At 37.1% G+C, this 27545-nt stretch overlaps 1 protein-coding gene across 1 annotated transcript; it reads left to right on the forward strand.

Annotated features, from left to right (window-relative positions):
• The first annotated feature begins 1763 nt into the window (after positions 1–1763).
• On the forward strand, positions 1764–27519 carry c1h3orf70 (chromosome 1 C3orf70 homolog). The gene is made up of 2 exons (XM_056458625.1): positions 1764–2252; positions 24191–27519. The coding sequence occupies exons 1-2, from the start codon at positions 2078–2080 to the stop codon at positions 24823–24825; spliced, it is 810 nt and encodes a 269-aa protein (XP_056314600.1). The 5' UTR covers positions 1764–2077; the 3' UTR covers positions 24826–27519.
• The last annotated feature ends 26 nt before the right edge of the window (positions 27520–27545 follow it).

Raw genomic sequence — 27545 nt, forward strand, 5'->3', positions numbered from 1 at the left:
TGTATCAATAAAATGTGCACCATATATTTCCAACCAAAAATGCAAATGAACTTTATGCATGAAACTGGATTATTGCATTAAAGATGTGCGAATAAAGCAGCGTTTCCATCTATTGAGTCAAAGCAAACAAAATCGTCACCTCCTGGCACCAAATATCAACAGTAAAAAACTGAATGTACTGCGGTAGGAGAAGCTGCATCAATCTTTTCTTCATCTAATAAATGACTTGTGCCTCAGAAGGCAATCCTGACACACAGTGAACGCGCGGTGGCGTTTTAAGGTGTCAGACGCGGAGCACCGACGCTCTTGATTAATATAATAACACTAATACTTAAACGGTAAGGCCTTTTAGAATGCCCAAAACAACAATTCAGATGTTTTACAGTGTTCTCAGCCTGCTGGTTTGTCCATTTACGCACATTTTCATCATCACATGATCTCTTAAAACAAAATCACATGACCTTTTTTAATGCGCATACTTGAATTTGTGAGGTAAAAGTGTTTCCATTGTAGTTTATGCGCATCTTTCCTATCGAATAAAAATTTCATCAGTTTTGCGCATAAGTTTTTTTATGCGCATTTTCAAAATTTATGCGCATCATGGCGTTTCCATTAACTGTTTTGGAAACATAGCGATTACCAGCTATCTTAACTCCTTAGATCGCTGGAAATATGCCCTATAGCTTACGGACTACAAATCTGACATTTCATGGACTACATCTCCATACATGCCCTCCGCTCACACACATGTTCCTCATCCTGACTGATTATACACACACCACTGGAGGATTGTCAAGGACTGATTACATACACTATTTAAGTGTATACACTCACTCCAGTTGCCGGGTCTTGTTTACATCCTGTGACATTACAACGTAGTTCCTTTGTCTTGTTTTGCATTGTGTTTACCCTCACCTTGTTATTCCGATTATCCTTGCCTGCTGCCAGCCTTCTGACCTCTCGCCTGTTTTTTGACTATACGTTTCTGGATTGCCTGCATATATCTGTTTGCCCCTGTTGACTATTGCTTGCCTGACCTCCTCAATAAACCTGCATGTGGATCCGAACTCTGTTGTCATCCTCTGGTTACAGTCATATTAATGTGAATTATTTAAAAATAAAAAAGGTAAATTGTATTAGCTTTTAGATTTGTTATAGAAAGACATTTATTTAGATATGATTTACTGTCACTGTAGTTAAATCACAGTGAGTTCATGCATCTAGTTTATTATTTTATAGCTACATTCTACTGTAACATGCTATGTCAGTTAGCATCGGATTATAAATTCTATATCTATTTTATTATAATCTTATGAAAATACCTCAGATCGCTGGAAGAAGGTGAGGGTTCTTTGGGGTTAAGCCCTTATCCCTTTCGACCCTAGCAACGCCCCTGAGTTACAGTACATCATACATGTAGCCTGAGCTATGTCACACAGCCTATGTATTGGTCAAAGTGTTTTCATTCAAGCTGTTCCATGTTTTTTTTTTTTTTTTTTTTTTTGATTGTTTTGTTTTGAAGTTACTTGATGAACTGCGTTCATGAACGAAGTTCCAAATTTCCCCAGAAAGCAGGTAAAATGTACTGTATAGTAGGCTGGGTTTTCCACACACGTATTCAGTAAATGCGTGTAAATCAATTTAGGAACACAGAGAGAGAGAGAGAGAGCGCGCGAGAGAGGGAGAGTTTGTGTGTGCGTGTGTGTGTGTGTGTGTGTGAGAGAGAGAGAGAGAGAGAGAGAGAGAGTAAGAGGCGGGGATCATCGGCGCACGGCAAAACGGAAAATCCGTCTTCGACAATAAGAATCAAGATCATTCTCCGTATCTGGAGCTCTACGGACGCGTTCGGTGCGCCGATTTCATTTGCAAGGAGAAAAACTATTTTAGAGGCAATTCGGGTGGTAACGAAATGTTTTTGGTTTAAGAGTTAGACGTGGAACTTGGGGAGCCGAAGTCTTGGGCGTTTCTCCACTTTTGTTCTTTATTGTCGAATTGAAAAGCAACCGACGCTGAGCGCATCAAATCTCCCCCGAGCGCCCGGTGCTGATGAGGGCTTTGTCGGTGTGATCGATGCGCGATGGCCGCTTCGGGCGGACAGAAGAGTGAGAAGTTAGATGAAGCTCAGGCTTTAGCCAGGAGTTGCGCAGGACGACCGGACTTTCTGCCCTGCGATGGACTATCCATCTGCGCCACACACAGCCACGGGAAATGTTTCAAGCTGCACTGGTGCTGTCATCTGGGTTGGTGCCACTGTAAGTATTTGTATTGTTTTTCTCCAGCACCGTTTAGATGTGGACAGACGGGGTACATGCTGCTATCAGGTGCACATAAACAGATGATCCACGAAAAGACTTTAAAACATCACCGACAAAGAGGAGTGCAGCGCCCTAACAGTTCACCAGTGGCCAGTCTCCAATTGAAGACGTTATGCTAGGGAAATGTAGGTGAATGAGACCAATTTCAAGCTTAGAACAGATTGATTTTCGGTCAAGACTTGTGATGTAATAAAACAAAGATTTAGTGCAGAGTCTCGTGAAAATTCTTTTGTTCTCATTTCCCCTTTCAAAGATAAAAGATAGTTTTTTTTTTAGTTTAGGCTATAATATTATTATTATTATTATTATTATTATTATTATTATTATTATTATTATTATTATTATTATTATTAGTATTATTTTTAGTCTGTAACCAGATTGAAGGTGGTAGATTTAGCCAGGCTTAATTGAACCGTCTTTTAGTTCTTTTCACAACATTCGAAGCCTGGCGAGACTGTTGCAAATTTAACTTGGCAAAAATTGTATATTATAAAATAATTATATTTTAATATTATATTGTAAAGTTGCAGTAATTGGTAATGAAAAAGTCAAATAGACAAACATGTTATTTAATCTGATAACCATGCAAAGTTTATCATCTGCATCTGCGTAGCTATACAGCATCTGCTTATCTCATATTCTCAGATGGATGGAAATCTTGCTTTTGTGTCACTCGTGAAATATTAAACAGTTCTATAAATGATGCATAAACATCTTAGCCTACCACTGGTTGTGAATATGACTATAGTCCCTCTAAGGAAGCTTTATAAAAACAGTTTTAAATCAATTTTAGAAGTGGGCTAAATGGGAATAAACATTGTCGTTATAATTGTCATAACAGAAGATACAAAATGATAAAGATAGATACCATCAAATGCTATGGTTCAGCCTAGCAGTTAGTATTAAAGTTATTACAGGAATTTCCAAAGATGATCAGATGCACCGGGGGAGGGAGCCATTTCTTAGACTTCATTTATTTTAGCCTTTTTTTTTTATTTTACGGATACTCATATAACATTTAAAACATGCCTTTTAGAAAGCTCTTTGACATCTATAACTGGAATTAATTAAATAATACTGACATTTAAAGATACGTCATTTATTTATTGTTCTTTTTTAAGTACCTTAGTTTACATTTAATTAAAATTGTAATAAAAAATTATAAAAAAATTATTTAAAAGTTTATTCATATTTTAAATAATATTAATAATAACAATAATATTTATTATTATTATTTAAAAGTATTTTATAGTATACTGACTTTAAATGAGTGATACGTTTTGACATATCTTAAGTCATTTTTTTTCTCTTTGTTTGAACAAATGTTATTTGTATAAAAAGTTATTAAGTAAATAAGTCATCAGCTTTAATAAGAAGGAGAATATATGCAGAACTTCACCAGTGAAAAGATCGAAATTCTCTAGAATGATCCAAAGCAATTACAGGATCTAACACAAACAGACTTTTAGGGGCTTTTTCTTGGTATAAAATGACCAAGACTGTACTAGTAAAAGGGAAACACTCTACCATGATTATAAAGAATGATCATTATAGAGGAAGTCAACAGCAGAACAAAGCTGAGCACTAAGATATCTTTATGAAGAAGTGATACGTTCAGGCCATTTCTGGTGTCAGATAAAAATGGCAGTCATTGTGAGGCTAACAGATGTCATATGACTGTGAAGGAGGGAGCAGATTCCTTAGATTCCTGCGACCTCTGATAATCATCTCCAAATGTGTGTGTGTGTGTGTGTGTGTGTGCATGTGTGTGTGTGTGTGTGTGTGTGTGTGTGTGTGTGTGTGCGTGTGTGTGTGTGTGTGTGTGTGTGTGTGTGTGTGTGTGTGCGCGTGCGTGCGTGTGTCTAAGAGAGCAAAAGAAAAGTGGAGGAAGGGGGAACCAGTGACAGAAGTCAAATTTTTCTGTTAGTAATACATTTATTTGTGAATATATAAATAAACTAACAAGTAAGTGGCATGGGCTGGTATAAGTTTCTGACAGTATGATAACCTTGGATAAAAATACCACATTTTCACAGTACTATGGTATTGTGATTACTGCTCTAAAATAGTTTTTTTAAATGTCTGGCTTAAATATTTCCCCTTTGAACCCTATATATTTCATTTTAAGAATCATTTATAATATTTTGGAACAGTAAACATGTCAGACTAAATAGTTAAAATAAATCATTGACTTCTGCTCTCTTCATAGTTTAAAATACACAGATTTATTTACAACACGTAATAAATACATAAAAAAAAACCCTTACATATATTTTGGGAACGGTATAACAGAACATATAACAAATTAAAACCTTGACTATTCCAAACCGCGATAAACCTTGAAACCGGTTATCATCCCATTCGCAGTTAGCAGAAAGGAGCTTTTTTAACACTAAATGCAGATTCTTTAGGGCAAGGGATTGTAAAATTGGGTCAATATAGGTTAGTTTCAATATGCAGTTGCGAAAGTACTGGGTTTCTGCCAAAATACTGTCTGATTCTTAAGTCTCACTTCCTGTTCTAAAATTTGTGAAGCAACGCAGATCAATTTTGAAAGAGAGGTTCTGTGAAAAATCCACCGTCAAGCAAAACCACACTAAAAGAAAAACCTTTTGTTATTTATTTATTTATTTATATTAGATACACATAACCCTTTGAGTAACTGTGGCTTGGAGCTATGAAAAATATATCCAACAATGTTGCTACTTTTCCTGACTGACATGTTGAAAAGGAAATTAATCAGGATATGACAGGAAGTTCACATAGCTCTGTCAGAGGTCAAGCACTAAACTGACCTCATTGCTAAGTTGGGCTTTTTTATCTCAGCTTTTAAAGGTCAGCACAATTTATTCCAAGCTTTAAGGTCTTAGCTTTGGCTTTGCTTTTTTAAAGTTCAACCTTTCACTTTTAGAAAAAAAAAATGATAGCGGTCAAGTCTTTGAGCTTCTAGACTCACTCAGTATTAAACAACAAAGTACATTATCAAACCTATCAACCACTTGAAGCTGAATTCATTATGCTTGTTGACCTCCGATTCCAATTAAATTCCTGAATTTCAACAGAATTAAGTAGAAGTACAACATCAAACTCATCCAACACTTATGATGCTAGTAACATTCCAATACCAATTAGATTCCTGAAGTTCAACAGCATCAGGATGCAAAATTTCAGTTACAATTTAAGAAAACAGAATTAAGAAAGACTGAGTAAATGAAGTAATTAACATGCCTTTCCTTCCCACAAAATATTCAAAAGTTATTTCCTGTTAACAATGTTTTAGGACATTTATGTGTGGTGTAAAACTTGAACAGTAGTTTAGATGAATATGTAAAGACAAATGTTTTCTGTAGTTGTGCTATACAGTACATATAAGAAAATAAACGCACGTACCAATTCTAAATCAGGGATGTTTCTTATCATGTTTTGTGTCCTTTTGCTGTCATTCAGTTTAAGAAAATGTAAGGTTTGAACAATAAAGGAATACAATAAAACATTACAAAGCTGTGTTTACATAAACACACCCACTACATAACCGTAAAGTTAAGTCATCGGTAATTAAGCCATTATCTGTTCTAATTAAGGGGAAGATGTTTATGCTTGCAATTCTAGAAGCATTATGTAAACATGTTGAATATTAATTTGATTCTTCATGCAATGCTGCACAGGCTCTCAGGCGGAACCAGTGTTGTTTAAAATGGAACGACAAGGATCCTCCTGGGAACTTGACTGACATTTGTCCTACTTGTGAGCGGAATTGCATGTGTTTTATCTCCTTTCATGCCCCAATAAAGTTGATAAAAGTATTACATACAAAAAAATAGGTAAAAAAAATAATAAAATGTACTTTTTTTTGTTTATTTTTTGCCATTTTAGTGATTATTAAAATAAAGCAGGCAACATGTATAGTTGCTAAACCTAGCACTTTTAATAGGTGTTATAAGTTTGTTTATGCACCGTATAATGCATAAACAAGTCTAAATTTTTTGATTATTACTATTCTGTAAATTGATAGGAGAAAATTCATGATCTTACCTTTTTACTTGTCATCTTCACTGGTAAAAAAAAATGGCAGCTCTGGGTTTTTTTTTGTTCTTTTTTTGAATTTTTAGACTATGCAGGGGGCACATAATAATGACGTCATGACGTTTGATTGGCTGATGGAGTTGTTGTCCCTGGGTCATCATAAAAAATGATGGTCTCAGGACAACTAGTACTTGGCAATATCAGGACCTGCCCATGTAATTGATGAATACCATACCAACAGATATCCATATCACAAAATACACTACAGGCAAGATAATTAGGTCTTGAGGGTGCTTTATTTAGAGAAAATGGACAGCTGACTATACAACTTCTCATTTATTACATAACTGCTTATAAAATAAATGATTCCTAAAATAGATAAATAATCTAAACAAATAATATTAAAGAGCCCATATTATGGGTTTTTGAAAATGCTCTTCCATGTAGTGTGTAACACAGCTCTAAGTGAAGTGAAATATCCAGCTAAGGCTTAAATCTGTAAGTGTACAGTGTTTAAAACTATTGATTCATCTATAAAAGAGTCGACTCAAAGTGCTTCAAACGAGTCGTCTTGATAACGAGTCATTAGGTGTTTCGCGATGACGCAGCCACGAAACACAAGCCTCGCCAATAGTTACGCGCGCAAACCAGGGAGATTTGAAACCTGCAGCCCCGCCCACTAACACAGAAAAAACACTAGACACACACACACAGACGCCGCCGGTCGAATGAAGTCACGCTGTGCTCAGATGGATAATATTGACAGTCTCTACCCAAAGATGAGTTGTGAACTGTTAAGAGTCAGTGGTTGAGGTTTATTCACTAGTGTAAGTAAGTGCGATTAAAATTGTTGCCTCGTTTAACTTGCAAATTATGTATTTATTGTGTTTTGTTACTTGTTAACCTGGTACAGTACACGCGGTTACTCTTTAGTAGAGAGAGAGAGAGAAAAAGAACAGGTCGAGTTTGTGACGCCTAGGGGCTAGGAGACAGGAGACTCGCGTCGCTTTCCCTAGTTCTTCTGAGGAGCGTTGTGTGTGTGTGTGTGTGTGTGTGAGAGAGAGAGAGAGAGAGAGAGAGAGAGAGAGAGACTCGCGTCGCTTTCCCTAGTTTTTCTGAGGAGCGTTGTGTGTGTGTGTGTGTGTGTGTGTGTGTGTGTGTGTGTGTGTGTGTGTGTGTGAGAGAGAGAGAGAGAGAGACTCGCGTCGCTTTCCCTAGTTCTTCTGAGGAGCGTTGTGTGTGTGTGTGAGAGAGAGAGAGGGAGAGGGAGAGGGAGAGGCTAGGAGACTCGCGTCGATCTCCCCAGTTCTTCTGAGGAGGGTTGTGTGTGTGTGTGTGTGTGTGTGTGTGTGTGTGTGTGTGTGTGTGTGTGTGTGTGTGTGTGTGAAAAAAGCCTTACACTATGAAGCGCGTGTGCACTGTGACTACTTTTATATAGTTGATTACCAGCTGGGCATTTCACTCTGTCTCGCGCTGAAGCCTGTCACTGTCGACCAATCGCAGCAGGCTGTCATCGGTCCAATCAGCGCAGATTAGCTTCGCGCTGAGGAGGGGGTTGGGAACAAATGAATCGCTGAACGATTCATATGGGAGTCGTTGGGATAATTAGGTAAAAATAAATGCAGATTATAAGACCATAAAAGTGTTTTATGACCTTGCATGCATATTAGACGGTTGTTGGAGACCCTTACAACCTAAATATGACCCTATTTCATGTATAATATGGGCTCCTTAATAAAAGGGAAATAAAATGGGCGGAAGGGTGGCTCAGTGGTTAGCACTTTCACCTCACAGCAAGAAGGTCACTGGTTCAAGTCTTGGCTGGAACAGTTGGCATTTCTGTATGGAGCTTGCATGTTCTCCCCATGATGGTGTGGGTTTCCTCTGGGTGCTCCGGTTTTCCCCACAGTCCAAAGACATGCTGTACAGGTTAATTGATTAACCTACATTGTCCATAGTGTGTGTGAATGAATGTGTATGGGTGTTTCCCAGTACTGGGTAGCAGCTGGAAGAGCATCCGCTGCGTAAAACATATGCTGAATAGTTGGTGGTTCATTCTGCTGTGGCGACCTCTGAAAAGAGACTAAACCGAAGGAAAATGAATGAATGAGAAATAAAACTAGAATACTGTAGGAGATCAGATACAAAAGAAGAAACATCTTATACAGATGGTACACATTTATAATATACATTTTTTTTATATATATATACATTTGATTATAGCCAATTTTAGGAAAAACATTTAATGCAGTAGACACCTTTAAAAAATGGCCTGCAAAAACTGATCCCAAGATCCCATGATACAGTACAAGAAAACATGGAAACAAGAAGTCACTGTACACTATAAAGCCCAGAGGCAGTTAGAAATGTATTTATACACACTTGCAGGAGTGAATAACTGAATAAAGATTGGCTTTGTCCTTTGAGATAAGCCTTTTAGAGCAGTTCTCTGCAGTCCCTAGGGAATTATGTTGTTTTCTACTCTCGTATTTCTCCTTTTCTGTCTTTTATTTGTCTTTGCTGTTTGGATGTGTGTAAACACAGCAGTCGTTGTTCTTGTTTACCTCCCTAAAGGTTAGGAGAAAGGATATGCCGTTCAGGGACTTCAAACTGTAGAGGAAGCCTGTAAGAGTTCAGTAAATCTACTGTGTGTGCGGTTAGATTTTGAGTTTTTCGGAAATGAAATTTTATTTACGGTTGTTAAAACTGTTATTTTGCAGCCACCAGATGTCTTTCAGAAATGTTTCATTCCAGAGGCACTAGTGTATTGGCGTTCTGGGTGTAATACTGTTCTGTACTTGTCAAGCTTTGATGGAAAAGGAAGTTAGAGAGCTAAGTTTCTTCCAGCAGGCTGTGGGGCAGACCATAGCAAGTCAGTACTATCTATGACTTAACCTTGTTTAGTTTCAGTAAGATGCCATTTTTCTCTAATAGTTGGAGTGTAAGCAGAAACTGTGTAAGCTGACCAATAGGTAATTAATGGGACTTCAGTTTTTATAGTGCACTGAAGATGATCATCGTGGGCCCCAGAATATACAGCTCACATACTGTAGTGTAAGCTGATTACTAGGGTCACATGCCAAACAGCACTTTGCAGTGTAAGATTATCAATTGGGGAAGCAGGAATCATATAGTGTGTGTATTACCAGAGACCAGGGGGCCCTCGTTGCATTCAGAAAAACCTGATTAATAGAAGCTACAGGACACTAAGTACAGGGTACTGTTTGCTGATTTTCAGAGACCTTGGTACCCTCATTGTAAAGGCTGATGTATACTTCTGCGTCAAGTAAACTCGTATGGTCCGGCACAGCCTTCACATGGCCCTCGCCATGTCTGACACCAATCAAAATATATAACTACACAATGACCCGTAGTGCAAACTCTGTGATTGGTCGGCTTGGTTGTGGGTATGAGTGTGGGTGGTGCTGAGAGCCACAGTAGAGCCACGAGCCTGATGGAGGGATTGTTTAAGTGATGAGTTTCGTGAAGGAGCTCCAGACAGAAACTTTTGTTTTGTGTTAACCTTATGATTACAGTTGTTGCACATCCGCCGGTTCCCACCTCTGAATGAGCGAATTTTAGTTAGGTAGTATGTCTTCAACGTTAGTAAAAGATCTAGAAAAGCCTCCTGCTGATTTGAATCAGAAGGGCACTTTTGGCTCACCGGTTTAACTTTTATTCTTCGTCATTCATTTTAAAAAGCACCCAGTCCATTTTATTTGCATTTTACTCGAACACATTAATTCTATATGTGCCTGATAGTTAGATGTGGAGCTAACATTAATCAATTCAATTCAATTCACCTTTATTTGTATAGCGCTTTTACAATGTAGATTGTGTCAAAGCAGCTTCACATAGAAGATCATAGTAAATTGAAACAGTGTATTTCAGTTTAAGTTCAGTTCAGTTTAGCTCTGTTCAGTGTGGTTTAAAATCACTACTGAGAGTCCAAACACTGAAGAGCAAATCCATCGATGTGCAGCTCTACAGATCCCGAACCATGCAAGCGAACCAATTGGCGAAACTGAAGAATTTAAATCCTTGAGAGAAACCAGGCTCAGTTGGGCACGACCATTTCTCCTCTGGCCAAATGTCTTGTGCAGAGCTGCAGTCTAGGCGCCGGAGGCTGGAAGCTGGACCTCAGTGAGACTCATTTGTCCCTGGAGAGTTACATGGAATCAGTCTCATGCTCTCCAATCCTCCATGAGCTGCTGCTCAGGATACGGCCTGGTCCAGGATATGGAAACCTTGGGATCATCTCGTCGCTGGTCTTGGATCGAATCAGTGGCACTACATAGTCTGAGGGCCTCTGGATGAGTATTCCCAGGTGGAAATAGAGAATAAAGAGAATAATTAGCATAGTTGCTTTTCATAGTGTATATAAACGAGATGCAAAAACCTGTGTGGAGCACACTCATGTATCATACCGTTAAGTGATGTATGCTTTCACTCTAGTGTATCAGATTCACTCTAGTGAGCACATAAAAATCAGCATCATAATTTAATCTAGTGCACACCTCAATGTCTCGCGCCCCCCTTAATAGGTGCTGGCGCCCCATAGTTTGAAAACCCCTGCATTAAGGTAACATTCAGAAAATAAATAAATAAATACCCGCGAAGAAACTCGACACAGAAGAACATAAAAACCTACTGCTAGCTAGCATTTCGGAAGTGTTATTGCAGAGCAACAAAAAAAGCATGCAGAAGTAAGAATGCACGACTACCCACAAGGCACACGCCGTAGGTCACACTGATCACTCAATGCAGATGTATAAGAGGCCGATCACACCAAACGCCCTTTTACCCTTTAAAAGTCACTAGGCAACGACTCAATCAGCTGCATTTTGTGCGTGAGTGTTGCTGTTGATATTGTTATAATTGTAATATTTAATAATATTGTGATATTCAAGATTTGTAAAGTAATACAGTTCTGGATAATTTGATTTGAATGGCCCCTTAATGAGCCTTTAGTTGATTACTAGGGGCCCAGTGTTTACAGCGAAAGGTGATGGATAATCTACAGTAGGGTACCCATTGTTATCAGCAAAATTTGCACAGTGTAATATTATTACTAGGGGCCCCAGGACCAACAGAGCAAACAGTGATTGTTGATTATAACAGGTACAATAAAAGCTGACCAGTAGAGAATCTATGAGCAAGGTCATCACTAGGAGCCCTTGGTATCATTAGCACATACAGTACAGTATAAGATAATTTCTAAGGGCCTTAGGACCCTCAGCACATGCATGTATATTGATTACTAGAGGCCTCAGGCTGTATGGTTTATTGCCTTGGACCCAAAGACACTCAGCACACACTGTAGAAAATAAAGCTCCTCAATTTATTGATGTTGTCTCAACACAAATCGATTAAATTAACTTAACAAATTTAAGTGGATTGAAAATATAACGATTGAGTTTTCCCAAAAAATGTGTAGCTTCAGCTAATGTTAAATACTAGGAGCCCAACAGATTATATTATACAGTACAGTACAGGATGAGTACTAGGGCCCTGAGTCTATCCACATACAGTACAACTTAAGGTGATTACTTGTGACCCCAGGCCTCTCAGAAGACACAGTTTAAGGGCACACTCACTCTATGCTATCCGAACCGTGCCCAGGTGCGTTTTCCGGTTTGTTTGAGAAGTGTAAGTGCTCTGAATTGGGTTCAGGCGCGGTTCAGTTGACAGGCCCAGGCTCGGTTGTAAGACATGTGCCAGAGCACGGTTCACTTGGGCTTTGGCGCTGTACGCTTGTAGTGAGTGCAAAGTGCGACTGAGTTCGAAACTGAAGATGAGACGTGACTTTTAAGGGACTGTTTGGATTTATCATATGGATTTATTAATCATTCTTAATGTTCAATGAATGCAAACTGTCGTAAATTATTATAGGTGCAAACCCCTCGCTACACGTCAGCTGTACCTTCAGCAAACCTCCTAAAACCTGCAGCACGGGGACTTTAAGATAATTTATGAGCGTCAAAAGTGACTGATCAGTTCGGCAAATTATTTGACTGTGTGTCACTGCATATCAAACGACTAAAACGATATAACCAAAGCAATCTCCACTGTGCTGAGCAAGAGCGCTTCTCTTTTGTTAAACTGAACAGCGCATCATTGATGACGTAAGCGTGCTCTGGCTGGGATGCAATGTGAGTGCAGGCCGTCGAGGCAGAGGGGAGGGGGCAAGCGTGCTTCGGCCCGGTTCAAAGCAACTGTACATAGTGTGAGTACGACTACAAGTAAAGCTGCGGTCACACTGGACTTTTCTCCTGGAAACGCAAGCTCGTGCAACACGTTTCTGAGTTCACTGCGTTGGAAAGTTCAAGCTTGGTGAACTCTGACCTGTGAAATCACATCACATGACAACGTGAGACCAATCGAAGATCAAAACATGACCTTTTTGGACAGAAATTTAAAACATGGGCCAATCGCCTGCTTTTTTATGTCTAATTATCTTGTTTAATCCCGCCCCTTTTCGCAGCGCTGTACAAAAGAATTTCGCACGCACAAACTCTAGTGTGACCGCAGCATAAGTCTGTAAGTTGACCACTAGAACCCCTTTAAAGTGTTTTAAACTTGTGGGTATTCCATGTTATTAGATAAAGAGGAGAAGTGATTTTGACAAGAGCCTAAATCAGATTTTTGAATTTTATTGTAAATTCTACAAAAAACAGAGAATAAGTAAGGGCTCAAGCATGACAGAAAGAGTCAGGCAGACTGAAAGTGATTGTTCTACTTGAGGTGAACCAAGAAGCAAATGTGAATGGCCTTGCCTATCTATCTAATCCTGATGAATGATTCACACTAAGGGATTTTTCAAGGCTTTGATCCTCAGTCTTCAGGCAAGCCTACCTTCACACATCTCAGTGCCTGATCCAATCTGTAATTGCAGGATAGAGATTGCTGGAGTGTAGAATCAACTCCTGTCATCTGTGACTACTTTTCTAATCAGAGTTCACTGTCAAACTTTTCTCAAAATGTTGGTCAAATGTAGCTTGAGAAAAAGCTTCAGTTGTCTCAGCACTAGTTTCACCAAAGTTCTTCAAGATTTATTTTGAAAGTGGAAGAAAACACAAGTCATTTAAAAAGAAACTGTATTTATCTTTTCCACCATGATGTCAGTCCATTGAATTTTGAAGATTTTCCTTTCCATACAGTTGGGAATGTACTGCAGAATGTACTCACTTCCATTCCAAATCTACAGAGCCCTTTACAAGACATGCTGAAACAAACACAAACACACAGCCACCAATTAAGCAATTCATTAATACATTTTCAAACATTAATAATTAATTTATGCATGCCAATTGTGTGCATGGTATTATAATTGGCACTGTAATTTTGATTTTGGTTTTCAGAAACAAACGTATCTGAAACACAAGAATCTGCAGATTCTTCAAAATAAAAAAATTATTTATTCCATAAAAGAAACAACGTAAAACAGATCTGAAACAATATGAAGGTTTATGTAAAATAGCAGATTTTTCAAGATAAATAACTGTTTAGCACCACATAGTCTGTAAGACCTGTTAAGAATGACCACCATATTAGCTGGTCAGCATTCAGTTTTATGTTTTTTTTTGTTTTTGTTTTTTAATTATTACTATTAATTGGATTAGCAACCTTAATCAGAAAGATTTCCTTGGTTATACAAAATAAAAAATCAAAACATCATGTTTTTTAATCAGCTTCACTAACTGTATTTTGCTGGTGATCAGAACAAAGCGAGCATGAACCAACAGGACCAACACAAAACTATGAAAATACAAAAAACTGTCTAATCAGAACAAAATGCAATAGGAAATACCATAGGCGGACTAAACTCTTTTGTTTGCAGTTAAAATGTAGTTCTCAATTCTCCAGAATAAAAGTGACCAGTTTGCATTATATCTGTTCAATTAAAAACAGTTCATATTCCAGTTTATTCAATATAAAAATTATTGTAAATGTCAAATCATAATTACCCAAGTGTAACTTAATCGATTCTCAACCAAGGTTAGTCCTAACTTCTGATTTCTGATAGCTAAGACTGCAAGTACATATAACAGGATGTGGAAAGTCCTGGTCACGTCCGCCTGTAAACCCCAACTGTACATCAGGCTTTGTTTGCACAATATTTCTATGAGCACAAAAACTCAAAGCCTAAAAATAAGACCAACAATCACAGGATTACTTCTTATCAGCAGACACACTCATTCTGTCTCTCTTAGTCACCAGAGGTTTTAAAAACCCTGTTATCCAAAAATGGGAACTTTTTTTGATTTTTCACTAATAAAAGCCACAGTAGTACTCACTGGATCACTCAAATCTTAATTATGCATGTCAAGCATGGTTTAAAATGAATTCCCACTAATAACAATAAATAGACATTTTACGACTTTTTCCCTGCCGTTTTATCAAATATCTTAAGTCAAACACATTGACAGCCCCTCATCTTTATTTTTACCCACTGAGGTAAACAAATGGATTTCATTGAAAAAGATTTGCAGTCAATAGTGACTCAAAGATAGGCCCACACAGAATCTGTGTGTACAGAAATACACAGATTTATGCAGATTTTTAGGCTATCATTGAGTCTATTTATTTACTTATGTAAATGTGTGTAAATTTATATTTATTCAGTTTTTAAATGCATTTTTATATTACTGACAAATATGAAGATGTTCATATAATTTATGTACAATATAGTTTGTAAAGTAATAATTTTTGTCTTTTACTATGTATATTATATGAGACTTGCTTTGTTTACCAAATAAGTGGAACTAATTGGATTTGCATTGTAAACATTAAATAAAAGTTTAAAAGGTGTTATTTTTTATTTGAAAAATTAAGCTTTTAATTATGATACTCCCAAATTCCTTCAGCATAAATCTGCAGATGTTGTGGTTGTGGTGAAGCCTAAAATGAAATTTGATCTGAATCAAATAAAAAAATTTTATATATTCAATTCTAAGACCTGACTTTGGTCATTTATGATATATTTATCTGACTAGTGGAATTTTTGAATTGCTTAAATTTGTTTTAAAACACTGGTCATAAGTGTAATAGATATGTCAAAAAGTGAAGTATCCTGTTTCATTAGCTTTCATCATTTTATCAAGTTTAAATGAAACATGAGGATGGTTAGAACAGATAACAGCAGCTTTAAAGTTTCCTTGGGAGAAAAACACGACATGAATGAGTTTTCAGTAAGACGTAAAGCTCCTTTTGTAGCACTTGGCACAGATTGCTAACCCACTGATGGACTTGGTCAATAATTTGGGTTTATGGTAAACTGTAACATAAGATTACGAGTCTTTAGTGGCACATCATTATCTGTTATCTATAGAAGTACCAACAACATTAACAGGATGTAATACTTCAAATAAAAAGGCCTGTCAAATGTTTAGCATGTTAGCAGAGTTTAAACAGTTGTGCAAATATGCTGTGTTCATGAATTAATGAGCACTGAACCTCAGCTCATGCATGAAAATGACTAACTTGCATAAACATTGAGGTCCCTGGCACAATTACTTAACATGTTAACTATTACATTCCTATTTAAATTTTTTACTCTTGGTAATTAGCATTACACACATCAATAGATCTGACGTCTCATTAAAATGACTTGGGGATACGCACACATTTTTTTATTATAAACATTTCTTTTAAAGGGTGGGAATGTTTTTGTTCCCTTATACCCAGGAAAGACTGTGTTTTCGAGGCCTAATTTAAAAAGACAGACATGACGGTTACAATTACAGAAGCAAGAATGCTTCTCGACAGGATGTTGATGTGATTATTACAGGGGACAGTTTTTTCATGATGGCTAAGAGATTTTTTGCAGGGCTCTAAGCATCTATCATTTCACATTTCATGTTTAACACTTGACTGCAAATCCTTGTATTTCAGATCCATAGTAATGTGGAGCCAATTGTTATGTAGATAGATTCATTCTTTTTAAAAATTCTTTAGCTTGGCAGTAGAGAAGGTGAAAGCCTAACAGTCGCAAAATTGTCAATGACTGCATTAAATGGCGGGATTAGAGGCATTGACTGTTGTTCTGTTGTAAACTGGGGCAAGGTTTTTCCATTCTTTTATGAAATGTCAGTGAGGTAGGCCTGCTTTCTGTTCATTTTCCATCAGAAGCAGATTAGAATTCAGCCTACCACAGCTAACATGACAAATCTCCCCATGTAGGAAGATTATGTGGATCCCCTACATCATATGTTTTAATAGAAATGCATGTCTTGATATATTTAGATGATTCTGATTCATTCAAATTGCCTGGAGAATATTTTAGGTTTGTCGAATGCTCCATTTCATTTTTGACATGTCTTTATTGAATAAAACAATAGAGACTTGACAGGAAGCAGTGTGAGGAGGAGAGACATGGAAAGGGATTGGAAAGTACCACAAGGCAGGACTCAGTTCTGGTTGCCCGAAGCGCAACAGCACCATATGTCAGAGCACAGACCACAAGGCTATTGGCTCCAAGAACACACTATTTATTATATACTGTTAGGCATGAGACAATAACCGTTTTCATGGTGTACCAAGATGTGGAAAAGTCAAGGTTTTAAAACCGGCAAAATTTTCTGCAAAACCGTTCCTAAGGTATGTGTAAGATTTTTTTATTTACATTTTTTTTTGTTTCTTAGGACAGTATCTCCAGCAGAAAAGATATCCAAAGATGCCGTTTTAAATTGTAAAGAAATCTGTGTTTTAAAACGAATGAAGACAGAAGTCTAGAATTCATTTGAATTATTTAGCCTGATTAATTATTTAACCTGATATTTACTGCTCCAAAATATTTAAAATCTTTCAAAAAAATAAAATATATTGTTCAAAGGGGAAAAAGTAATTTTTTTCTACCCAGACATTTATAGAGAAGATATTTTAGAGCAGTAATCAAAATACCAGGATACCGTGAAGAATACCGTGATTTTTTTTTATAAGGTTATCATACGGTCAGAATCTTACACTGGCCCATGCCTATATACTGTATATACCAAGTATTCCTCACATGTCCTGAAAAGTTAAGCCCAATTATTTTGATCACCCCAACATGCATGGCTGCAGTGAAAAAATTGTAAACCCTGTCATCGCCATGTGGGTAAATAGGATGTGATAATGAATGAATAATCCAGAGACTTTGTTAGATTTTATTACGTCAGTGCAATACCCAATCTGTGTCAGTAGGGGTATTTGAAATTTTGTTTTCGCGGAGCTTGTCTGGTTGTGGAATGTCTGAGTAGTGATGAACTGTAAGCTTGTGATTGTTTTCATTTGTTGGCCTCTGTCGATGCAGTGTGAATTAGGCTTAAGTTAGCATTTTTTCCTGCTGATGCATCTTCAATTTTGTTTTTCTAATGTATATGTTATTAGCCAGGTTAATTGATGCTATTTAAATGGGGTGTCATGTGATTGTTGTGTGCTTGTGATTAGATCCATCTTGTTCAGCCTATGCCATGTAACCAGTCGATTAATAAGTACAAACAATTAATCAGTACAAACTGAGAACTGCATATTGCAACACAAGCTCATTGGAAAAAGGGCTTCTGCCTACATTTTTGTGAAACTGTAAAAACATACTTCAACAGACTTTTGACTGCAGTTTCAAGGTAAAAAATAATGGTACAAAGCAGTATGAAGCCTACAACTTTTGTCCCGTTTCACACTAATGATATTTACAGGGACAAAGCTTTTAACAAAAACAAACAAATCACACAAACAACTTAACAGTATATATAATTTGTATGTGCCTCACCTATGCCTCACCTCTCCATTTGGACAACTTTTCTGGTGTGGTCAGTTTGCTCAGTAGCTCACCTTGTACAGTTTTGTATATGTGATGTAGAGGGCTTGAGTTCGGTGAAATACAGTTCCACCAAGAGGTAAAAGAAATGTAAAATGAAGGTAAAACTATGTGGTTGCAGTGCACTTTTCTCTTATATTTACTTTAAAAAACACTAAAGGTTCGTTTTAGGGAACTGTTTAGATCAGTGGTTCACTAGGTGATCTGTACGACAAACCTTTTCATGGAAGTGTACAAGAAGGACATGTACAGTATCTGAAACATACAAAAAAAGTTTAAACGTTTTTCAGATTTGCAAAAAAATGTCGATAGCACCAAAGGCTTTAGAATACACAAGACATGTCACTTGTATAGTTTGAATGGGAAAAAGTGTAGTCGTCAATATGGCCGCATTAGTGATGCGCATTAGTGATTCCCAATCAATGGAAAACATCCACACACGGTCATTCACACTCATACACTATGGAAAATTTAGCTTACCCAATTCACCTGTACCGCATGTCTTTGGACTGTGGGGGAAACCGGAGCACCTGGAGGAAACCCGCGCGAACAGTGGTGTAGTCCTTGCTATACTCACGTATACTCAGTATGCCTACTTTTTACACGAGCTGTTTGGGTATTACGACTTCTGAGGATCATACCCTCGGTATACTCACTTGTTTTGGTGATTAAATGTCCCTAATTTATGTGTATTCGCGTCTCCTTTAATGGTATACCAAATGTTTTTTAACTCGCATCTTAATTTGTTGCAGTTGGTGCACTTTTGTTTAACTTGCGCCATTCCCTGCCTCCTGACGACCGCAGCAACTGTGAGAACATTTCGTGAGTTTCTCAAAGATCACAACAAATCAGCTGAATGATGTCTCATTAAAACATTCAAGTAAAATTATAAAACAGTATGGGCGTCGCTTTAGTCCTACTATATTTCCATTCAGCCCCCCAAAAACTTTTGCAATTACCTCATGAACTGTACACTACTAAATGATCGCCTCAGTCCCTTTTAAATTTGATATAAAACGGCGGCAGAAATTCGATTCTCCGTTTTCAACTTGTTTTTCATTTAGTCAGCAAACCACAGCTGTGCAGACTGTGAGCACAAGGTGTGTGTTTATCGATAGATTGTTAGAATATCCGCATATTTGCAGTTCTTTGCTATAGAAACACTTGTTTCCTTGGCGCTCCCCTCATCAGCACAGATGTTTTCTCCAGTGAAAATGTAACTCTTAACAGACATGTTGCTGTTTATTTCACAATTAACAATGAAAATAAAACACAGTGCATGTGCATTAACTATATCATACATTCATGCACAGGATTAAACACTTAATGAATGTACTCATTGTAACTTCATATCTAACATCATGTGATGTATCAAATAAAAAATTATTTCTTATTATAACTTATATAATGATAGTGAAATATGAATATGAATTTAAAAAGTGGCAGTTTTATTTAATACATGGATAAAAATGTACTTGAGTATAGGCTAGTATTTATATATAAGGTAACTGATGTTTAGTATGTATATATATGTAAGTAAGTAGTCTAAGTCATTGATGCTTAAGGTAGAAACACAATTTGATAGGATGACACCTGATTGGTTTGTGTCATGATCTTCCCTCCTAGTACTCATGCACATTAGCTTGGACAACCTGAAAAAAAATATTTTTGTGTGTGTGATTCGAATGTTTAGAAACTAAATTTACGAGTCAGTTGTTAAATTTCATTGGTGATTCCAAATATAAAATGTAATCGCTTGGCAAAAAGGTTTGGAGAGTTTAATTTGAAGAGATACTTGTGCTTTTGTACTTGCATGCCCAAGAGGCTTTTTAAAGATATCTGCCGGGTAAAATAGCTTGCCTTAAAAGGAACTTTGAAAGCACCCTCTAGTGGATTTGTCATTGTAAATGTGCAACGAAATGTACCCAGAGGAATATATTTTAAGCTTCACAAAAAATGATGGCTGAGGCATGTATTTTCAATGAGCCTGGCCTCGTATGTAATTTAACCTGCCTAAATCTAAAACAGGATTGAGAGACCAAATGATGGAGCATAGTGAAGTGCAAACATAATGAGAAACTGATGATTATCTGACTTCAGACTCTCATTGCCTTATAAACACATTATACACTGGATGTTATGAAAAAGAGACAGGAACACAGAAAGATATGTGTTTGTCAAAAAGTAGTCTTCTTTAAAGCCTATTTTTGTAGGTATTTATGGCAACTTAAGTATAATAAGAGCTTATTCTATCATTCTATCGTTTTTTTGTTTATAATCACCACAGCCTTTTTATTAGTGTTACTATGATGGCAATGGTTGGATGAATTTTTGACATGTCAGAACATGTGATCAGCCCTTGTCAGAGTATTGTACAGTTGAATCTGAGATACAAACCGATGGGCACTGAAACTGTGTGAAAACAGACAACCACTTCAGGTTCAGGAGGGTGTGATATAAAGGATATATTATAGAACACACAGGAACAATTGAATGATATTGTAATAAAATTTTTGTGAGATACAGTGCTGATTAGAATCTTTTTCGGAATTGTGATATATAAATTTATTTTACGTCCGATATTCCAATATTCCATCTTTTTGATTTAGTGGGTAATTCATACTAATTTGTACAATGTTATTCATATATTTAAGTACGATTTTCTCATCCTCCAATGAGGGGTAGGTTTAGCAGTTTGGGAAAAGTCTCCTTTTAAAAATAGTATTTTAACATGAATGAAATTGTATGAATTTGTATGAAATAGCCACTTTGGTGACAATGTGTAAAATAGTTACGTTTCTTTGTTAGATTGGGTTGGATATTCAAACCCCAATTGGTGGTGGAAATAGCTAATGTTGTTTTGCCAGCTGCAATTTACATTTAGTCATTTAGCAGACGCTTTTGACATTTAAGGAAAAAAAAAAGAAAAGGGCTGTGAAGTGTTAATGTGTAATGTGATGTAATGTGAGCTGTCAAGTAGCAGCTCAACAGTCTGACCATATAGTGTAAGGAAATAAATTGTGAGCTTTGCCATTACATGGCATGCCATTTTCTCACACTGTGTGAGTTGATACCTTGCTGAAATCAAACAGAAATTGCAGTGTATGCCCAGCATAACTGATCAGAATCAGCTCTCATTATCCCAATGTTTTATTCACTTTTATGCAGGTTTGCCCACACTTTTTAAAGGAGAAACAGATGCTCAAATGTGTGTATGAGGCCCATGAAATGGGGTTGTGTTCGAAAAGCTGTCTCGGAGCAGCATTCCAAGGTAGAAAGGCATAATATGTCACATTCAAATGAAAATTCTTCTTCAGTTCCTCTGTCAAGAGGTATCATTTCTGATTGAATTCTGAAGGCAGCAAACAGTAGATGTTTGTGTATCCTACACAACCTTTGATATATTACAATTCTTTGCATTAAAGTTTTGACAGTCAACCTTTTGGTAGAAGCGCCGTTTGGGTGTCAATGTATACTGTATTTTGACCAATGTTTTCCACTTTTGATGGCACTTCTAGCAAGAAGTTAGTATTGTAGTTAGGCATGGGACAATAACTGGTTTTAAGGTTTACCGCAGTTTGGAAAAGTCAAGGTTTTAAAACTGCTAAGAGTTAACTGTTATACTGTATATGTAAGTTTTTAAAATGTTTTTTTAAACATGTTGTACAGAAATCTGTGTTTTTTAAACTAAGAAGAGAGCAGAAGTCAGTTATTTATTTTATTTATTTACTGTTCCAAAATATTAAAAATGTTTTCTAAATTAAAATGTATTTTGTTAAATTGGGGAAAAGATTTTAGTTTTTTTTACCCAGACATTTAAAAAGAACTTATATTTGAGCAATAATCACAATACAGTGATACTGTGAAATTGTGATATTTTTAAGGTTATCATACCATCTGAAATCTATACTGGCCCACGCCTAATTGTAGAAAGCAAATATTCCGAGAGTTATCATCAAAGCTCTCTTTATTTTGTTGTACTTAATTAAATTGATATGGTGTCTCAGAAGTCTGTCTGAAATCAGTTTTACAAGGTGCCTTTATGCACAACAATGCCTTTAGAGTGACTGCCAGTTAGGGCAGTGAGGGATCAAGTCAGCTGACTAATCTTTTGGACGCAGCGAAGGTCTGTTCTAGGGCGTTACACTCATTTATGCTTCCTTGTTCAGGGTATTTGATGTACACTTTAGTAATAGTCAGTTGTTTATTGTTTAATTGTATAATTTATTTTTTGTTTAATTTAACATTTTATCAATTTGATTAATTTTCATGTATTTGAAGTGTACATTAATCCAAACCTATCTAAATCTAAAGGATATAAGATGCATGATATATTAGATATGTTAGCATGTGATGTTACAGAAAACATATTGTGCTTTGTTTTGTTTTAGATATGAGACACCAGACAGATTTGTCATATCTAAATAAGAGTAGAGATTTGATTTGGATGGAAATAGCTATTACTGCAGCCTGACAGCCAGCTGGGCCTTAGAATGTTCCAGAGTGAAGAATCCATTCCATCACTATAGGGAATTCTGCCTTTGTGATACTGGCTATCAAACTGTAACTCTGGGGGAAATGCAGTAAAATTGGATTTAGATAAAAATAAAAAAAACCTTGCAAACTTTATACAGAGATTAACTCTACAAAGAAGTTTGCTTGCATACTTGCTCTCATCCCTAATGATTAAAGTGTCATTTTCAGATCATCTGTGATTTGGAAATGCATCTCTTCTGTGTGTTTGGTGGTTTTCATTTTTGTATTTCTAAACTGTTCTTTATTCGGCTAATTTTAGAGAGCACAAAAATAAACACTATCTGAGAAAAGTCTTGTCATTGATCCCAGTTGTAAGAGCAAAAATTAATAACTTAATTATTAATTCTCGATAACTAGAACTTAATTTTAGTTCATCATTTGTAAAAGTGGCAGAAGACAGGTTTTTCTGATGAATCATCACAAGATTTTCACAGAAATCAGTCAAGTTTGGTGAAGGAAAAATCATCATTTGGGGTTACATTCAGTGTAGGGGTGTGCGAGAAATCTGCAGAGGGGATGGCCTTCTCATACTTCAGCCTCCACATCAAAGTTTCCAAAAGCAAAGAAGGTCAAGGTGCTCCAGGATTGGCCAGCTCAGTCACCAGACATGAACATTATTGAGCATGTCTGCAGTAAGATGGAGGAGCCATTTAAGATGAATCCAAGAAATCTTGATGAACTCTGGGAGTCCTGCAGGAACTCTTTCTTTGCCATTGCAGATGACTTTATTATTAAGTTATTTGAGTCATTGCAGAGATGTATGGGTGCAGTCCTCCATGCTCATGGGAGTCAAACACAATATAAATAATTTTTCCACAGCACCATGACTTTATATTCTATACTGTACATTATTTCTGTTAAGTGACTTTTGTCTAAGCAAAGTCAGACCTTACTGTCCTAATTATATTATTAAAAATCAAGGCATTACCATATTTTATTTTGGTACAATAAGCGTAATCTAGAGGCCTTTGCCTTTCATATAAACCACTTCTGATACCAAATGAACAACTAGAAGTCAAGTTATTATTTGTTGTTCCTAAAACGTGGATAGACAACAAGACTTTTGTTAGGTAGTGTATATAGAAATATTCTCTCTATGCAATGCAAACATTGCTGGCTTGTAAAATAACCCCTTCTGTCTGTTATGGAAAAAGTGACATTTTCAGATTAGCACCCTGTGTTGTGCATTACAAGTATCTAGTACAGTAACTTATAACTTAAAACAACTTATAACCATCTGTCACAGCTATCTGTAGTACAGCTGCCAGATCAGTCAGAGCTCAAGACTATGACAAATTCACAATGTGATTTAAGTTTTCAACAAGAACTTATTACTGCTCAACCTCACTTTTCTAAATTAACTCAAAATTCTCAAATTCAGTCAGTAATATCAGTGTCCAAGGCATATTCTTTGTCTTGCACCATCTGTTGTATTAAATAAGTTTCAATGGAAATTACGAAGGCTATTCATTGTTTTTAAATCAAAATGTTTCTTCTTTTTTCCCCATCTTTGCAGGTAAATACGTCTACCAGCCTATGACCAGTGTATGCCAACTTCCCAGCACAGCGGTTCCAGTTGCTCCCTCAGGTCATTCGCACACTATGAACCTGTCCATCTCGCTGGCTGAACGTTTTCTCAGGACGGCTCCCAAGTTCCAGGCTCCACCCTGCCCAGAGTCTCCCAAGTTCTGTGTCATCTCTGACCTCTTTGTGGATGATTACATGGTCAAGCGTATCAATGGTAAAATGTGTTATGTGCAAAGGCCTCCGCCGCCTACACCAAATCCCACACACCAACCTCAAACACAGGCACCTCAGCCTGCACCCCAACGTTCCAAGCACAGTCATCAAGTGGGCCCAACTGTTAAACATGGCCAACCAAAGGAGAAGATTTTAGCCCCTAAAATGGACCACTGCTCCTCTCCCTCCAGCTCAGAGGACTCTGGAATCAATGCACTGGGTTTGCACTATTTGGAATCATGCGACGAGGAATCATGCGTAGATGACGATGATGAGGAAGAAGAGGATGATGAGCTGAGTACTGATGGAAATTCCAGCCCCGGTAGCTTCTGGGACCAGGACGAGTGCACTTTACTATCACCATCTAAATCAATGGTTGAGATCATTGAGAAGATTGAGACTACGGTTTGATGTGCCTGTCAGTCAATAGCACAGTTGGAATTCCTCAGTCACAGAAACACTTCCCTCCACTATCCTGTCTGCAGGTGCATGAGTTCAATGAGCCAGTGCAAGCACACACTCCTTGTTATGGCAATGCAATTTGAGGTTGTCCCAGAAAAACCCTCGAGAGATGAGTCACGGGGACTTCTCTCCTGTACTTACTACAGCTCTCATTTTCCCTATAGTCCCTTACGCATGGTGAGGCTAATGTAGGTTACACGCATTTAAGTGCGCTGACATACACATATCGTGAGAACTATGACCAAACGGGACACAATACTTGATAGAATATTTCACGGCAGAACAGATATATCAAAGTCAAACTCAAAAATCTGAGGGTACCCAGGATACGTCTCTCCCCAGAGGGCTCTGTCCATTGCATATAAGCGGATGAAGAAATGGCTGATGCAATATAGAGAGATCTAGACTAAGACAGTCTGTGTGTGTTAGGAGGATGGAGAGAGCAACAAAGATAGGAGAAAAAAGTGAAGTAGGGAGGCTTTCAACATCCTGTTAGCAGGATTAGTCAGAACAGTGGCTAAATCATGCATGAGCTCAGAGGATGGTAATGAAACCTTGCGATGAAACGAGATTGAAGCTCTGTGCTTGAGGGAATGCCCCTTCACTCACACTCTCTCACACACACAAATTCCTCAGAGGCGCAGCCAAGGGTGCACTACCAGACATTTCTTGTCTGGCACCAGTCTGTTTGGGGAGAACCAATCCTCCCATCCTCATAGTTCTTTGTGGCTTCTTTAAGAGTGGAGTACAACTGTTTGACAATCAGTTATAGGCAAAAGTTGATCTTAAGTTTAGAATAAATTCAACAGTAAAGAGAAAAAGCTAAAATTGTCTTTCGTCTCCCTGGAACATTACCGTAAATGCGCCTATGCTACTTTGAAGAATCTGTCATTACTAGCTAGAAAACTGCTCAAGGGCCAGCCAAACAAACTGTGTACTTGTCTCCATTTAAACTAGTTTTTTGATGTTGGTTTGAGACTATGTTCCTGGAGGCACACCAATAGAACCCACATTTTGGATGTCTTTATCCATCTATTTCTGTTCTTGGGCTGTTTCTCAATATGCATGTTCAATATGCGTTCTCATCCAACGTAGGCATGGGCCGGTATATGATTCTGATGGTATAATGACCTTGGATAAAAATATCACAGTTTTACAGTATTGTGATTACTGCTCTAAAATATATTTTATATTTTAAATATCTGCGTAAAAAACAAAAACTTTTTTGAAAAATATAGTTTATTTTGAGAAACATATAATATATTTTAGAACAATAAACTTGTCAGATTAAACAATTCAAATAAATCTAATCTACCGTCATCATCAACGCCGAAGTTGGATGTATTAAAGAACCCAGATGAAATTGAAGACGTATCAATTGCAGGCTTGTGAGTGCAGCACTCGCTTAAAGTCCCAGAAGTTTTTGCAGCTATATAAAGGAAGAGAAAAGCTCAGAATTTTATATTTACTATTATTTACAGTTCAGAGATATAACTTGTTTATCTCTGGAGCTTCTTTAAATGAGATAATGTAAACTTTCAGAATAAAATTTGAATAAAGGCATAAACACATGGAAAGGTGTTTATTTGCTGCATTTTGTAAAGCAACTTTGTAATGCTTTAGTACATGTTATATATTGAAAAGAAAAACTCAAATACAAGTAGAATAAAACAGTGTATGAATGTTTTAATAATTTTCAGTGAAAACTTGTGAAGGTCATGTAACCATCAGGAAGATTGCAGCATCTCATTCCTCACAGCATGTGTTCTCGTGGTCTTCTTTCTTCCAAGGTAACTCAACAAGACCCGTCTTCACGAGAACGCGAGTCCATTCACTGTGTTCCTGGTATTGAGAAAAAGCCTTATATTCTCGACTACCAAGCAGATTAATTAAATCAGCTCTGTTTAATTAGTTTGAAAATGTGTGGTATTGATGTGCATCCAATACATGGTTGTGAAACATTGTTCTAAACAGATTTATATTGGCCCTTGCAGCACATCTTGCTGGTTTTCAACATTTTAGGCCACAAATTCCCTATTCATTCTACATCAGGTGATGACTGTTTTAAAACACAGAGTTTATAAGAATTAGGCAGGATAGGAACAATTACATTTGGACAAGTGTTTTGAGTGTTTACAGTAGTAAGTCATAATGCAGTAGTTATTAACATTTTTGCGATTTGAAATTGCATTCTAGATATATGTTTTATGAGCTGATGCATTCCTAGAGAATCAAACCCATTAAGTTGGTGTTACTACAGAAATGCTATAAACCAGCCAGGTCAGTTCTGTTGCCCTTGTCTAGTTGTATTTAATGCAAGAGTGCACTGTGCATGAAGGGCCCCTTAGTGTCATTGAAAATACATCTTTGAGATCTTCACTGGATGCAACAGTTTCAGTTTTTTTTTAAGGTTCAAGAATATTTGCCCCATTTGACTTGATACAGCATCTACAGTACTTATTTTATCCAAATTCCTTTTATTCTATTATGTCTATGAATGTTACCTTAAAATACCCTAGTACAGTTATAGACTGCCCTTGAATGAGAAAAAGGCCTGTGTGTCAAGAAGTGCTACTTTTTCCTGGTTTATCAAGCACATGAAACCCCTCCAGTGTGTTTTTTTTTTTTTTATGTGAACCCCTCCAGTGTTTTTGTTTAGGTGTCAGCCA

Source organism: Danio aesculapii, chromosome 1, assembly GCF_903798145.1.
Source record: "Danio aesculapii chromosome 1, fDanAes4.1, whole genome shotgun sequence".
NCBI classification, from domain to species: domain Eukaryota; kingdom Metazoa; phylum Chordata; class Actinopteri; order Cypriniformes; family Danionidae; genus Danio; species Danio aesculapii.

Bases quoted from the DNA above. Each gene is read 5' to 3' on its own strand.
- c1h3orf70 (XM_056458625.1), top strand. From the start codon at position 2,078: ATGGCCGCTTCGGGCGGACAGAAGAGTGAGAAGTTAGATGAAGCTCAG. The intron at 2,253-24,190 runs GTAAGTATTTGT...CCATCTTTGCAG, and splicing joins TCATCTGGGTTGGTGCCACT to GTAAATACGTCTACCAGCCT.